Raw genomic sequence first — 15,956 nt, forward strand, 5'->3', positions numbered from 1 at the left:
TTTTTGGACATGGTTTCTACATAGCCGTATAATTGATGACGTCTACACTTTGGCTATGGTTAGACATCTACCAAATTTTCACTGACAGCCCAAATTCAGCCGTGATTTAGCCTAGACGTCAGGTCTTCATGTAGACAGCTATTAGATGTTTTTTAAACCAAAAAATGCTTGCTGGGGGAACAAAGCATCCACTGCATCTTGGAACCGAAGCCACCAAACCCAACACTTTCTCATTCCCGACTTGTCAAATATCGCTGTTTGGTCAGCGGACTTTTACATCTACATATGAAGTGCTAGTGTCCCTCTGCATCTATTGTTGATGTTCCGAGACCCCGTGTCAATTTACGCTTGTTACATGCACTGTGTTGTTTAAAAATACACTTCCGTTTTCACAGGAAATGTACAGTTTCTGCTCCTCAGATGCAAACAGTATTTATTAAAATAATCTTACAAGGTCTGTAAAACACCTCATATTTACATTAATTTCCTCGTGCAACAAAGGCACGTGGTTAAGTTTAGAAAAAAACAACATGGTTTGATTTGGACCCATTCGTTCCTTTAAAGCTTTTTAAATTATGTTGTTATCTGACAGCATTTTCTAACTGACGCAGTTATACATTAACACCGCCTTGCCACAAAATGATGGGTTTTTTTGGTGAATGAATGAACATATATATATATATATATATGTATATATATATATAGCAGTGGAGATATCCTTTGAGATTAAAACAGCAAGGGTCAGCAGGCACACAGGCATGCACAGTGTGGATGATGTTAATCTGTTCACACTTACAGCTGCCAAACTTGAGAGGACATGAGTGAGAGTCCATGGGGAAGTCTTCAAGGTGCATTGGACACTCAGCTTGAACTGTTAGCCTGGCAGTACACACAGACAGTTTATTTAATTAAATAAATACAGAGAGCAAAATTATTTTCTTTTCTGCACTGTTCAGTGTTGTATATAAGGTTTTAAAGGAATTCTTCACCTCCCAAACGATCAATTGTATGTCAGTTACTCACTGCTTGTTCTGATAAATTTGTGAAAAAAGGTAGAGGTGGTCTGTGTTTAACAGCAGCAAAACTGTATTAAAGCATTTGTTTGCAAACTCACACAACTCATGCAGTATAATCCAAGTCTCATTTATCCAGTCATATACTCAGTATTTCACAAACTTGCATTTTTACTGTAACTACAATATTTAAAACATTTCCACAGTGTCACGCAAGGATGAGAAGCGCGCCTGGGCTGTTAATGCAGAAGTGTTTTAAAGGTCCAATGTGTAGGATTTAGGGGCATCTACTGGCAAAATTGGAATATAACATTCATAATGATGTTTGTATTTGTTTACAATCACCTGAATATAAGAATTGTTGCATTTTCTGTACCTTAAAATGAGCCATTTATATCTACATACAGAGCAGGGGCCTGTTTCAGATATCAGGGTTAACAAACTCTGAGTGTAACCCTGAACTCTGAGTTGATGAACCCTGAGATGGAAACTCAACTCTGAGTATGTTCACTCAGAGTTAAGCTTGTGTGCACTGAATGAAAAAAGCCACCAGTGGTAAATGGTTAATGGACCTGCACTTATATAGCACCTTTCTAGTCATCCGAACACTCAAAGCTTTTTTTACACGACAGTCACATTCACCCACTCACACACACACATTCATGCATTCTCATGTATCCCATGTAATCATGACACAGTAATCCGTGCAATTCCAAGCAGTCCACGAAGGAGACAGGCTGTGGTGGTGGATGGGTTACAAAACACAGAACTGTCCCCAGGAGACCAGTGTTTGGAACAGTGTGAATCTTGAGTTAATTTTTAGTCATTTCAAGGTACATCCTCATGGCATCAGCCACCGTAGGTCTCCTACATGCTTGGCACACAGGAGAAGTTTCAGGTCGGCAATGTCTCCTCTAAATACCACTAAATCCTTCACACTGGATCTTTACGTAGTAAGGTTTTAGCAAAAAATGTATGTGTTTGGAAAGTACTGAGGACATGACTGGATCAATGAGACTTGGATTATACTACACAAGTTGTGTGAGAGTTTGTTAAGGGGTGCTTTGAGATAGTTTTGCTGTTGTTGTTTTGCAGTGTATGTGTGTATGACTTAAATTCATCAAGAATGGTCTCTGTATTTGGATTCTTCATTCACCATTGGGCACTGCCAGAAAAACAAAGCTTTCTTCCTGAATCCAAGGTAACAGGTGGTGAGTAATAGATCATTTTGTGAATGAAGTATCCATTAAGACCACTTTTCTTTACAACACAACTTAATTATCTCACTAACATAACTAATGTCTATGGCTTCACCAGCTGACAGTTTGATACAGCTGGGAGGTGTGGAAAATTATTGTCATAAAATGTGAGCTAACAAGCATAGTGTGCACTATTGATTTTGGCTATGAAGGTGTATTCTCTTTGAGGGCTGTGGAAGGGCACCTCTGCTTTGATTTTAAGTCCCCTTATTATCCAAGCCAATATGTCAACTGTAAATTTTAGTTATTGTGTTGTTATCGTGGCCTCCCCGCTATTAGGTAAGCAACCGTCCACATCAGAGAGTAAATGTAATTCATAGAACTCTAGTTTCTTAACAGTTTTATTAGCTATACCATTATTATTTAATAACTGGAGGCAAGATTATGGACTCTGTTTTCTGAAACAAGGCACAGACCAAAAATTGTCTGTGCCTATGTTTATACTGCCAGCTGTAGAGCCACAGTTGCTATGGCAATGTCAATCGCTAGCTTTGGTCCATAATGAAAAATCTCAGCAACTATAGACACTTTTTGCATTTGTAAACAGCGATGATGTATTTTGTGGGCAGAGCCGAACTGGTGGCAGAAGGGCACAGTGTGGTGTCGGGGTGAGACGTCCTCATATAAAATAATGTCCAGCTGCAACTTCACTGTTGAAGTTCACTCTCACAGGTGTCATAGTGTTGCATCCAGCAGCAGGAAGCTATTTTCAGCAAAAAAGCTCTGATAAACCTACTATACCCTACTTGCTCAGCAGCAAACAGTAGACAGACACAGTTAGAGACTAGCTGGCGAACATACCGGAGCTTTTAGCAGCTAGAGCTGAGTGTTTTTCTCAGGAGTTGGTAGGGACCAAAAACAGAGCTAAAAGAGAATAATAATAATAATGATAATACATTTTATGCATATTGCATTTTTATGCAATCAGGTGGACCCCAACATGACTTCAAATAAAATGATCATATTGGTCTGTAACTGCTGGATTTGTAAATAAGCAACACCTGCCCTATCAAATTAAAAGACAATGATATGTGAATGCCTCATTCACTACCTGACACCGCTGACCCCAAGTAGTCAAAAAAATCACTTATTGTAGTTCAAATCCATGTACATATCAAAGTACACTGAAAAACTCTCACTGTCACCTCCATTTCACAAACAAGTTGTAAGCAGCTTTTCAAGCAGCTGTATGTACTGACAGACTGATTCCTTGTCCATCTGCCTGACTCTATACTGTGTGTTCCTGGAGTGGTGGCTGCCAAGTCACATAAAGGAAACTGCCGTTTGGCTTCTTTCAATGTGTGATTTTGTCCTTTTTTCTTCTTTTTTTTGTGGAGAGTTCAGATGTTACCCACTGCCTTAGAGGATAAATGTAAGCAGTGTCAACGTAGCTGAAAAAAAGTGGCTGTGTTGGTAAAGATCTAGTTAGTCATGATCAGAAACAAGCAAGAAAGAGCAGGAACAACCCCAGTGTTATATGGAACACAGGTGTAAAAAAAATCCCTATAAATCTCCTTTCTAAAACAAACAAAAAAAAAAATTCATAAAATTGCCCTCGGGAAGACGCTATAGAGCTGTTGCAGCAACCAAGAACATTCACAAAACGTCTTTAATATCAACTGGCACTGGAATCATGTCTGTTGTTTTTGTCTGTACTGTGCATGTTATGTTATTTATTGTATATATTTCATGTTGCTATGATCTGTGTTAACCAACTGGTGAAGCTGAAGGCAAATTTCCACAGAGACAGAAATGAAGCACCGCTCACCTGCCGGACCAACTTTCTCATTACAGCTAAACAGTACGCAAAAATATGTTTTGCAAGGCATTTAAGGTGGGAAATAGGCAATGCTGTAGCAGAATCCTGATTCATATTTGATCAGCACTGCCTAGCTTGACAGTTTGACCACAGTTCATGAGCAATGATTAACATAATTAACAGCTGCGTTAGAGACTCACTGGTCGTGACTGGTTGTTTTCCTTCAGCTGTGGTGAAAATGCAATTAGAGGCACTATGAGGACGAGGAAGAGGAGGTGACTTTTTCAGATTATCTGTCTCATATAATACTGTGTGGATGTAGTGACAGATTCAGATATGACACGTTATTTTCACAGAAGTAAACAACTGCAGTTTCAAGGCAATTTAGTGATTTTGTGTACACTGAATAATACCATAGCACCTGTGATTGAGATTAGTATTAAAGCTGTTGTTGAATCTTTGCTTCAAGTGGTGTCTGGACTGACACCCCCTGTACACTGTCTAGACAGATGAAGCAAAAACTTGTAACACATTTGAGGTTCTTGGAGGATGATGATGATGATGTAAACTTTCTGTGGATTCAAAGAGCACAGTGGGACAACTGAAGTAACATGTTTTGATGAATGCTGCTGTCAAAAATGAAATGTCGGTTCTTGAAACGTGAGACTGATCCCAGCTGTAGTTTGATCACTGTAATGGAGACATCCAGGACAATGACATAAGATTTCTTAGTAAAAAGGAGTTGTTAGATTAGATTAACATGCTAGAGCTAATGGTGCCATATGAGAAACATATGGGGAAGGCCTCCAAATGCAAGAAGGTCAAGTATGTATGGAAATTAATCCTGCATGTCTGGGGAGGTTGGGTGTAGAAGTTGCTCTGCAAAGCCTTCACTGTAGTAACAGACGCACAAGAAAGAGGAAGTCACCTGGGTGATTGTGTCTGATGCTGAAAGACCAAAAACTAAACTGGCCTGAGACATCACCAATTCTATGTCCTAGCAAGGCATCAAAATATGCCTGGTATTATGTGGCAGTCAGTGTTTTGTCTGTGATGATCCAGTGTCAGCATGTGTATAGAGTACAATTATGTCCCAAGTTTGGAATTCTGGGGAACTCCACAGGTCATAGTTGCATTGGAAGAGCTAGAATCACTAATAAGAAAGACGGAAAAATATTTTGCAGATATGATTAAAACCAATTAAAATAAACCCAGTTTTTTTATCCAAGGTTTAACACATTATATCATTAACACGGACTAGAAATAAAGAGCTGTTAAAACTGGGTAAATGAACATTTATTATCACTTGCATGGTAGAAGTAGGTACCTCATAGTATAGAGCAATGTTCCATCCTCCATGATCCTCAGCAGCTTGTTAGGCATGGTCATGTTGTGAGCAACAGATTTCTTGCCGTTATGGAAGAAGGTGTCAGGGGTCCAGATCTTACTGGCCATCAGGTTGTTGAGAGGCAGAATGTTCATTGGTCCATGGAATTTCAATCGCTCATCCTTCCAGCTCTGACGGAAGAAAACATCAACAGTGTACTCCTGACGGAGAGAAACAGCAGGGACAGCAGTGTTAAGAGGAGCTGTGGACCCCTGGACACCTATGTGTGGATATGTTGACTTGTCAGCAGGAGAAGCACAGGTGTAAGAGATCATTTTATGTTAATCATCAGTGATGTTTTGTTTTGTTCACTTTCAGGGTGTCAGCAAGCCAGTAGGCCAGCATTTGACATGCCATGACTCTGGCACCAGTGCACCTAAAAAAAATGAAGTGCTTGTCCAAACATCAAAGAGCATCTTCTTCCACACCTTTTTACAACTTTCCAAAACTAACCTGGTGTGTGTGGGTTTCAACTTCTATTTCAAACTCTTTTTAAGTCTTTACACAGTGACTCTTTGATTGATGGCAGTCATGCCTAGAGTGTAGGCTAGTTGATGAGGACGTACCAATTTTTCTATTATTGTTATGTCTTCCAGGCGAAGTCTGATGGGGATCATGCATTTGGTTGTGTGTGTGTGTGTGTGTGTGTGTCTGTGTGAGATGCATGTACTTGTCTGTCCGCAGTTCATCTTGTAAGCTCCTGGACTAATCAGCCTAATATTTTGTGTGCATATTTATAACTGTGTGTTCAAAGATCTCTCGTGGTTGCAGTGAGTCTGTTGAAAAACCCATTTTATTGACTGTTGTATATCGTCATTGACTGCTGACACATCACTCATCTTAACTGGCCAACAGAGGTCAGTTAAGAGTTTCCTGGAAATCAGCTCAGCTAAAAACTGTTGCAGGCCACATTTTGGCCTTTGTCATGGCTCAAAAATTGAAATCCATAGGAAAGTTTGGTCTCACGGAGCATCTGCAGATTAATTCCATACCTGATATATTATAAGCCACTAGGCACAATATGAGATAAATTAGTGCATTGTTTTTGTCATCCTGACCGCCATGTTTACTGTAAGGGAGCCAGGAGAGACAATTCCAATGTGCACAGATGCACCGCGTTCCAGTTGCATTCAGGTTTTGCTGATTTGGTCATTTTGCATTGGTATTTGTGCTTCTACCAGTAAGTAGGCAGGTAAACGTTTTCTTTTCTGTTTTGGAAAAGTTTACTTCACTAGCACATTTCAGAGACAAAAGCAGTTTATTTTTTTATCGATACAGTCAAAAGTCCAGTTATGAACAACATAGATGGCTGTGTTTTAGTCTAGATTCTCTCACACACTGTATGTACATATATCTACTAAAAGTCATGCATCTCAACATGTATATAACCCACGTAATCAGGAAGGCTGACCAATGCGCAGGATGACAGGAGTTGGAGGTAGTATAAAGAGAGAAAGTCCAGATTTCTTACTCTTGCAATGTGTGTAAAGTGTTTCATAACTAAAACTGAGCAATAATTGAGCAGTAAGTTGTCTATTAATTCCACTGAGAGACTAAATCTGTGAAATCATACATGTGGGTACATTGTGTTTTCAAATCAGTCATGTCCTGTTGTCCTGTTGTGTCTCCAGCCTCAGATGGAGTGTGTCACGTGATGGTGGCTTGGCTGAGCGCGACACCTGGCCGGGTTCAGACCTGTCTGTCAGTCTTAGATCCAGCTGTTCCCTGAGGCAAAGTGTCAGCCATGGTTTAAATCAATATCACTGAGGCCTTCAGTCCCTCCAGCCGTGTGGAAACATCTCTCCCTCACTCTCACTACTCCACATCAAAAACCACATCACACCCTATGAGTTAGCCATCTCTTCTACCATCAGAATCTTTGGTTTTGACATGGCAGGCAACAATGTTTAAAAGGTAAGTGCAGAGAAAAAAATAACTGCTTTAGTATAATATCGATTAGTAATTACAATTTTATTACCAGCTAGAATAAAATATAATTGTCTTATAAAATCTGATTATGAAAAGGTAAACTATATTTACATACAATGGACAAGCAACCCCTCACAACTGTGTGAACTATGACTGTTGTGTACCAGTCAAAGTATTTCATTGTTCAATTCAATTTTATTTATAAAGCCCAATATCGCAAATCACAATTTGCCTCAGAGGGATTTACAGCATACGACATCCCTCTGTCCTTAGGACCCTCACAGTGAATAAGGAAGTTTATCCTATTAAAGTGGTGTGTAACTGTGTAAAAATTAGCATATGAATTATTGAGTTATGGCCAAAATCATGTTTTTGAGGTCACAGTGACCTTGACCTTTGACCACCAAATTTGAATCAGTTCATTTTTAAGTCTAAGTGGACATTTGTGCCAAATTTGAGGAAGTTCCCTCAAGACCTTTTTGAGACATCGTGTTCACAAGAATAAAAATGGTGCAAGGCCACAGTGACCTTGACCTTTGACCACCAAATTCTAATGTCTTCACTACTGAGTCCAAGTGTACATTTAAGCCAAATTTGAAAAAAAAAAAATCCCACAAGGTGTTCTTGAGATATCTTCATGAGAATTAGACAGCTGAGGTCACAGTGACCTTATCCTTTAACATATGACCACCAAAATCTAATCATTTCCTTGTTAACTCCAATGGGATATGTGTGCCCCAACCCATTCCCTAACAAATAAAAACATGCTGGTGAGAATCATCCGCTGCTTGCAAACAAACTAATTATGTTTACAATCAGTCTTACTCACCAAAACACATTGTGCAACACATTATACATAGTACATTTCCTTCCTCATGAAACATTTACAAAGTCGATATTCTGAGTATGTAAAATCAAGAATTGTTTACTTTCATGTTTACTAGCTTTCAGTTATTATCTTACCTGCCTTTACTTTCACATTGTAGCATATCTGTGTGTTACTGCTACCTGTTGATCAGTGGAGTAGTGCAACACCATTGGTGAGACTGTGCATTGCATCATCCAAATGCCTATGCACAGGAGAGACACTGCTAATTCCATCAGGAGCAACCCATAGCAACCACGCATAACTCCAGTGATTGAGCATTGGGCTGTGAGCGCTTCCAAAACATGGGTAGACCTACACATGGTACTGTGCACATGCTGTGTTAACACTGTCTAACACTAAAGAAGTTGATTTTTTTTTTTCTTTTTTTTGCCTCAATGTAGAGATGACAAATTAGATAACATGAATTTATCATATGAATCATTTTGTCATAGTGCTTCGTAACTGTTTTAGAGGGCACTGAAAACTTTGAAATCCAGAGCAAAACTAACTGGTTCTTGTCTCCGCAAACCAGTTAAGTTGCAGTTACAGTTTATATCCATGTCTGTGAAAACATGGATGCTTCACACACACATCTTCCCCACGGCAGCACAGAAGATCTATACAGTCAGCAGAGTTTCAAGGTGGGGACACAAGATCAGCGTCACCCATTGAGGTGACCAGTGAGGTCACAGTGACCTTGACCTTTGACCCTCCACCACCAAATTCTAACCAGTTTATTCTTGAGTCAAAGTGAACATTTGTGCCAAATTTGAAGAAATTCCTTCGAGGCCTTCTTGAGATATCCCATTCAAGAGGATGATACAGATGCAAGGTCACAGTGACCTTGACCTTTGATCACCAAAATCCAATCAGTTTGTTGTTGACATCAAATGACTCCTCCTCAAGGTCACTTTGCACTATGCTTATACTGCGGTTACAGCAGATATCAGGATGGCGTTGTCACAGAAGCGTAGCCCCCACCGTCCAGTTCCCCCCCGGATGACACCGTTAACTCTGTCAGCACTGTTGCTGACAGGAGCATGAACACTGTGAAAACAGTGTGCAGACAACTCATATGCACTGAATTTTGAATAGAGCTCATTTTAAGTTCTTTTTTGGTAAAATGAAAATGGCAACAGGAAGCCCCTATTTATTTTTTCACCCACCTGAGACTCATGAATCAGAATGTTAATTTTTATGACCCAGCCAAACCGCAGATATATCAGGAATCCCATATCACTAGCAAAGACAGAGATGGGGTTGAGCAAAAGTGTCCCAATGAAGAACACGGTGAAACAACATTGTGGTGTGACCCACTTAATTAACTAAGTGAAAACACAAATGAGCTAAAAACAAACAATAAATAAAACCAAAGAGTAGTAAAAGGCAGATTTCTATATCTGGCAGCTCCTCATCTGGCACCAGAAGTCAGTTAGTAGCGGATGGTAGCTTAATAGCCAAAAATGCAAAACACTAGTTTCCTCCCAATTTAATGGTTAACAAAAAAAGAAAACAAAACTAAACAAAAGAGCTTCGAACCAAGTCAGGGTCGTGTCCCAAAAACAGATCTGTGAAATTACCATTTGGGCTGGAAATTGCCAAATCACCTGTTTCCTCTTGATTTAACTATTAACTCAATATTATAACTAAAGTAGCTGTTACCAAGATTTTACCAAATTATGACCTTTATAATTACGAGTTTGTAGCTCTCCCTCCCTTGACCTTTCTTTGATCACCAAAATCAAATCAATCTGTTGTTGAGTCCAAGTTAGCATTTGTGCCAAATTAAAAAACAATTCTCTTGAGCTATTCTTCAGATATCTCATTCACGAGAATAAGACAGACAAGGTCAGAGTGGCCTTTTGACCTATGATGACCAAAATCTAATCAGTTTATCGTTGAGTCCCAATGGACATTTGTGCCAAATTTGAAGAAATTCCCTTAAGGTGTTCTTGAGATATCCCGTTCAAGAGAATGGGACATCATAATCATAATCATAATACATACATCATGGAAAATAATTTCTCTCAAATGGGAACAGAACTTAAGAATGATACTTGATGGGATTTACACAAATAAAGTAAGGGGTGGGAATAAGACAGGAAAAATGAATCAGGACTGAGTAGAACAGGGATGACATCTGGCTTCTTTGTGTAGCTGGAAATATTGTTTGGCAAAGACTAAAAAACTAAATTATTCAACATTGTGTAACATCCTTATAGGTCACACTCTGTATCCTTCTGTCCAACATCAGTGTGTTGTACTCCCCTGACTTCATTTCCACAAAGGATACAATTCCCCTAGCACACAGTGCAAATTTACTTTAAAATAAATTCACATTCATTTTTAATATAAGCCTATAATGCAAAGGAAGTGCAGACCTTTGTTGGTTAGGAACTGGGTAACAAAGGCGGGTAGAGCTGCACACTCACAATTACATAGGTAATAAACTATTAAAATCTTTGTAACAATCAGTTTGGTGATAATATTGGGTTGACAGTTCAATTAAGAGGAAACAGGTGATATTCCAGCCGAAATGGTAATTTCACATGACTATTAAACAGGCTATTCTCATAAACTGTTCTTACGTTTTCCTACAAAAAATTAATCCACCCAATTTGTACATAACCCATGTATTTTGGAAGGCTGCGATCCTGTAACCAATGTGCTGACGGGAGTAAAAAAAGGAGTGGTCCTGAGCGATCTTGTACGGAGGTCGGTTGGGGTGGTGGATAGTTCACTAGACCATAGACTCTCTCCCGGGACTTTCCTCTGGAGACGCGTGTGAACTTTGAGTCATTTTAAGGTGCATCCTGACCATGTTTCTTTTCTTAAACCTAACCTCAGTAACTTAATTTGCCTAAACCTAATCTCCGTTGCATTAAGTCAGTTACATAACTTTGTATAACAAATTTGTGGGATATCATACGAACCATTCTAAGAGGAGATGTATTAAACTACCATCTGCTACTAATTGACTTCCAGTGCCATATGAGGGGCTGTCAAGAACAGCAAATTGTCTTTTCCAGCTCTTTCATTTTATTATTCTTATTTACTGTTTGTTTTTAGCTTATTTGTGTTTTCACTCAGCTAATTTAGTAGGTCGCCCCACAATGTTGTGGACAGTTTTCATCGTGTTCTTGATCACGACACTTTTGCTCTACCCCATCTCCCTCCTTGCTAGTGATACGCAGATTGCTGTTATATCAGCAGGCACAGCAGTTAATCTATGGATAAAGCCGGTCATAAAACTTGACATTCTGATTACTAGGTTGCAGGAGGGTGAAATACTAAACAGGGCTTTCCTGTTGCCATTTTTATTTAACCAAAAAGAACTTGAAATGATTTCTGTGCAAAATTCAGTGCATATGGGTTGTCTGCATGGTTTTCTACATGGAGGTGGCTGAGCCAGCAGCTAGCAGCTGATGATGCTAACGCCATAAACAGCACTTAACAACAGCAACAGTGCTGACAGAGCTAACGGTGTGAAGGGAAAACAGCCTGCTAAACTCCTCCAGAACCTAGATTGTAAGTAAATGGACAGAATGAGATGGGCCACTCTGAGGGTCAAATGTTTATGACTCTGCCCCCGGCCTCATTCTTAAGGAACTCTTTCACCGTCATCCTGGCGCCAAGGGTGGTAAAGGTGTCAATTGGAAACCCTCCAGATCCCAAGTTTCGGATTAACATCCTGGGAAAAACCAGCGTTTGACAACTCAGCCAGATTAACTGCCAGACCAGGGTTATTAACTATGCTTTTAAGTTCACCACATCCTCTCCCCTTTTTGTCACATCTGTGGGTGCTACCCCAGCTCCATCTTGTTCGCACCTGGGTAATATGAGATAAGAAAAACAGATGTGTGAGTCGTAAATTCAGTATGCATTCCTGAGCAGAGACTAAGTTCCTCTTGTAACCAGCTTGAAATGTCTCTTGAAAAAGTATATATTTTATCCATGTTCTAACATTGTAACTGTGCATAATCCTTGTTTGTTAGTTGAATGATTTTTTTCGTGCATAATCCTTGTTTGTTAGTTGAATGATTTTTTTCCACTCTTGTAGGTCATAGTATGAGTGAGTTATAATTTCATGTGTTTAATCCCTCATTTAACATGGAGTCATACTGCCATCTTGTGACAATAGTTAAGAAAGGTTGCGTAAAGAATCCCATATTATATTTCGAGTTAAAATATAGTTGGATTGATTAATCAACTTGTCTTTATTAATATGTGCTTTCTCATTTAGTATGTTGAATTAACTGCAGACTAGGTTTGTTTGTGCACGAAACATTTTATAACTGTGTTCCGCTGATATATGCGGCATAATAATCATATTAAATCTAATTTGATGTTAAGGCCCGATTTTGACCATAATGGAAAGAGTATGTGTCTATCGCGCGTAATATGTTAAAGTATATAATCTCACAAATTAAAGTTCATTAAGTTTACTCCGAAATAAAGTAATGTCTAAACTAAGAGACCCGCTTTGCCTCAAACACGCCCACTCAACCTGGTTGGATAAAACCACTGAGCTCGGCGCATCTCTGCACTTTTTTACTTCTTTTACTTTTTCTTTTCTTTCCTTTTCCTTTTCTTCTTCTTTCTTTTGCCGTCCCTCCTTCTAGTTATACTCTTTATGCCTTACCCATTACGCTCTTAAACTTGGTTCCTGTGTAACCCTTTCTTTTCTTACGATCTAAATTATTTTAAACTTTTAAGTTTTGCTCGACATGTCCAGGATTGTTTTGTCTGTCCTGAGGTTTCTTTCTTTTTGTCTGTGCCTTCAGTAACATTATACCTGAAGTGACGAAGCCAGCCGATTGCAACATTTTTCTACATGTTGATAATAACTTTGATAATAACATCGAATGGCGGAGGAGATTGTTTTCAACCTTATTATAAGCAAGAAGCCACAGCTAAATAGATGAGCGACTATTTGACCTGCAACTCCATCAAAGATTCATCGGATCCAGCGCTGCCAGCCACCTGTCAAAGTGTCTGCAAAGCTGGGGTTCTTTTGCCAAACCAAGAGACTTTCCGCAGCCTAAGATATACCGACGTTTGAGGACCACCTGAAGGACATCGCAGTCAGGCTCAACCGCCCCGTCACCGCTGTGTTCCAGATTGCATCACCCTGCTGGGAGTCCGTGAAGTGAAGCCCAGGAGCCGCAAAGTGACGGTCCGGGGTCCTCGGAGAAACGTCCGCCTGATTTAACACTGCTAAAAGTAGGCAAAGAATTTCTCTCACCTGATGTAGCCGCTGTGTTGTGATAAGAGTTGATGTCGAATACGAGACTTAGTTGTGATCTTAATTTAGGTTTCGTTAGGTAAATGGTTTTGCGTATCCCTGCGTCCCCAATTTATCTATAGTCACATACTCTCTCTCACTATCACCAAACTAAATAACCAACAAAAGTGTTACCTCTTGTCTTAATCCATTTATACATACTGCTGATTTTTTGTTATTTCATATCATCCTCATTTACTATTCATTTACTCAGTTGTTAAACATTTAGCCCTAAATAAATGTTCATTTATCGCCAAGTCGTTGTCTGTGGATATTTTTTTTTGAGCAGGAACTAAGATCACTAGAGAATTCATAACCCAGGTATTGAGATTGATTTATTATTGATAAGTGTACTGACAAAGTAATAATTGGTTTCTGGAGTTATTAATTTGATTAGTCGCTTCCCTCCATAGGAGGGTGGTGCCCCTAAATTTATGAGGAGTGCAAACATTTTCTAAAGGTACTGCTCCTACAGGTGTCAACCGCGGGGAAGCAGAAATTCCCTCAAGGCACTCCTGAGATATCACATTCACATTTGGACAAACGACCCAAAAACATAATAATAATAATACCTCCAGCCATGGATTATGTCCGCACAAGGGCATAGAAAAGATCCTTTTTGTCTCATTGTCTGTACTTGACTGACATCAGCCAGCAGCAACCTGCGCTGTAACCTACAAGCAAACAGTGTGTTTGAGGAGTGAAGAATATTGACCACACCAGCATCTAATACTAACTGACATTTGCAGGGCACTTTTACCCGCTGAATGTTTGTTTGGTGTAAGGTATACAGTGCAGGACAAGCCAGGTTCTCCTGTTTGCAAGTTAGATCTGCTCTGCTAGAAGGCTGCTGTAACTGCTTTATGCAAGAATTGACTGGCTGTATTGGAATGAGGTCTCCATCAACGAAGATGGACACCTAACACTACACTTTTCCTTTAAATTAATGTAAATTAAATTAAACTAACATGAAAAAAAATAAAAAACACAGTTTTAGTTTGTGATATTTCTCTAAGGAGACCGCAGGGCAGAGTAGATATGTCTTTTGTAATAGACAAAAAAAATTCAATTTATTTTCATCTGGAGTTTAATAGATGTAAATGTTTTTATGGTAAAGCGCCACTGTCATTTAGAAATAGAGGACTTTAGAATGTCTTCATCTGCCAATCAGAATAGAGAAATCAACATACAAATAAGCAGGTGTATTGGGTTTCTGAAACCTCTCACTGTGTTTTTCTTTCACAGTATTTGTGTGAGGAGGACAGACAGGACATTATAATCCAGCAATGAGAAACCCTCACAAACAAGGAGGCAGAGGGCACAGCAGGGGGCCGTCCAATCTATCACGGAAAGGGAAGAGGTGCGTGTGTGTGTTCGTGCGTGGGGGATATGTGTGTGTATCAGAGCCAAGCTATCAAAGGCAGAGGAAAGATAGACACAGTGGTGGAGTGAAATTATCTGCTGCAAGTTTGATGGAGACATGGCATGAATTAAACATGAGACCATCTCTCTTTTTTCTTTCTTTTGAAGGTGCTGTCTCGATCACGACCACTTCCATCCCTCTGCCCCTCGCTTCTGTGCCACTTAAATATTTGAGAAGAGCTAGGTGGGGGTGGGAAGGAGGTTGACGGTTGGGATTGTGATGGAAAAACTGAGGAAAGCTTTTAAGGCAGGAAGCAGTGTGTTTGTGTGTGTGTGTGTGTGTGTGTGTGTGTGACATATAATGTGTGTGTGTGTGTGTGTGTGTTTGTGTGTGTGTGAGAGAGAGAGAGAGAGAGCAGTTCAGTGAGGGTTCTCCCTGTCAGCAAACTGAAAGTGTATATGGAAAGACATGAAAAAATCCCTCTCATCTTAATGCAATATTACATGCCATATGCACAGTTACTGGTGTGGAATCATTCCCCCTGTCCATAAGGGCCATGAGGCAACCCATTCATAGCACAACTATGCTGTAAAAGATGGATCAGTTGATGAAATGCAGTCCTATTTTAGTGTTGACCTAGGCTGTAATATGGTGCTTGTTGAGGCTTTGCAATCATAGACGCAACCTGCCACTGTGCTCTTGAAAGCTGGTACAGAAAAGGCACAAGAGTAGCATGTCTTTAAACGTTTTCTAGTCGCTTAAAGACATGGCGTGTGTACTGCCCCTTGAAGGAGTTTGACTGCTCTGCAAGTGAGCTGTTCTGAAACAGGGCAGAGGCCCCAAATCATATAATTCAGAATTACTAGTCCATACCCACTGGTAGCTTTGTCACCTTCTTCCTATGCCAGTCCTCAATGCCTATGTGCAGTTTCACATAGATTGACCACGTCAGTGAGTAGAAAAACGTGGGACAGACAGAATGACTGACTGACAGAATGACACACTGACAGTTTCTGTGATTATGTACAGCATACCATACCATGACTTAGTCATACCAAACATTAGAAAACACCCCCAAAGGTCCACAGGGGGAG

General features: G+C 39.8%; 1 protein-coding gene across 2 annotated transcripts in view; it reads right to left on the reverse strand.

Moving 5' to 3' along the window:
* gabra2a (gamma-aminobutyric acid type A receptor subunit alpha2a) overlaps positions 1–15,956 on the reverse strand; it is a 76,135-nt gene that overhangs the window by 26,800 nt on the left and 33,379 nt on the right. For both annotated transcript variants that reach the window (XM_050062349.1, XM_050062350.1), the window contains 2 exons: positions 5,359–5,579; positions 797–879 (listed from right to left, as the gene is read on the reverse strand). In XM_050062349.1, coding sequence (XP_049918306.1) covers positions 797–879; positions 5,359–5,579 — 304 coding nt within the window. The remainder of the gene's footprint in view (positions 1–796; positions 880–5,358; positions 5,580–15,956) is intronic.

This window comes from Epinephelus moara, chromosome 14 (assembly GCF_006386435.1).
Source record: "Epinephelus moara isolate mb chromosome 14, YSFRI_EMoa_1.0, whole genome shotgun sequence".
NCBI lineage: Eukaryota > Metazoa > Chordata > Actinopteri > Perciformes > Serranidae > Epinephelus > Epinephelus moara.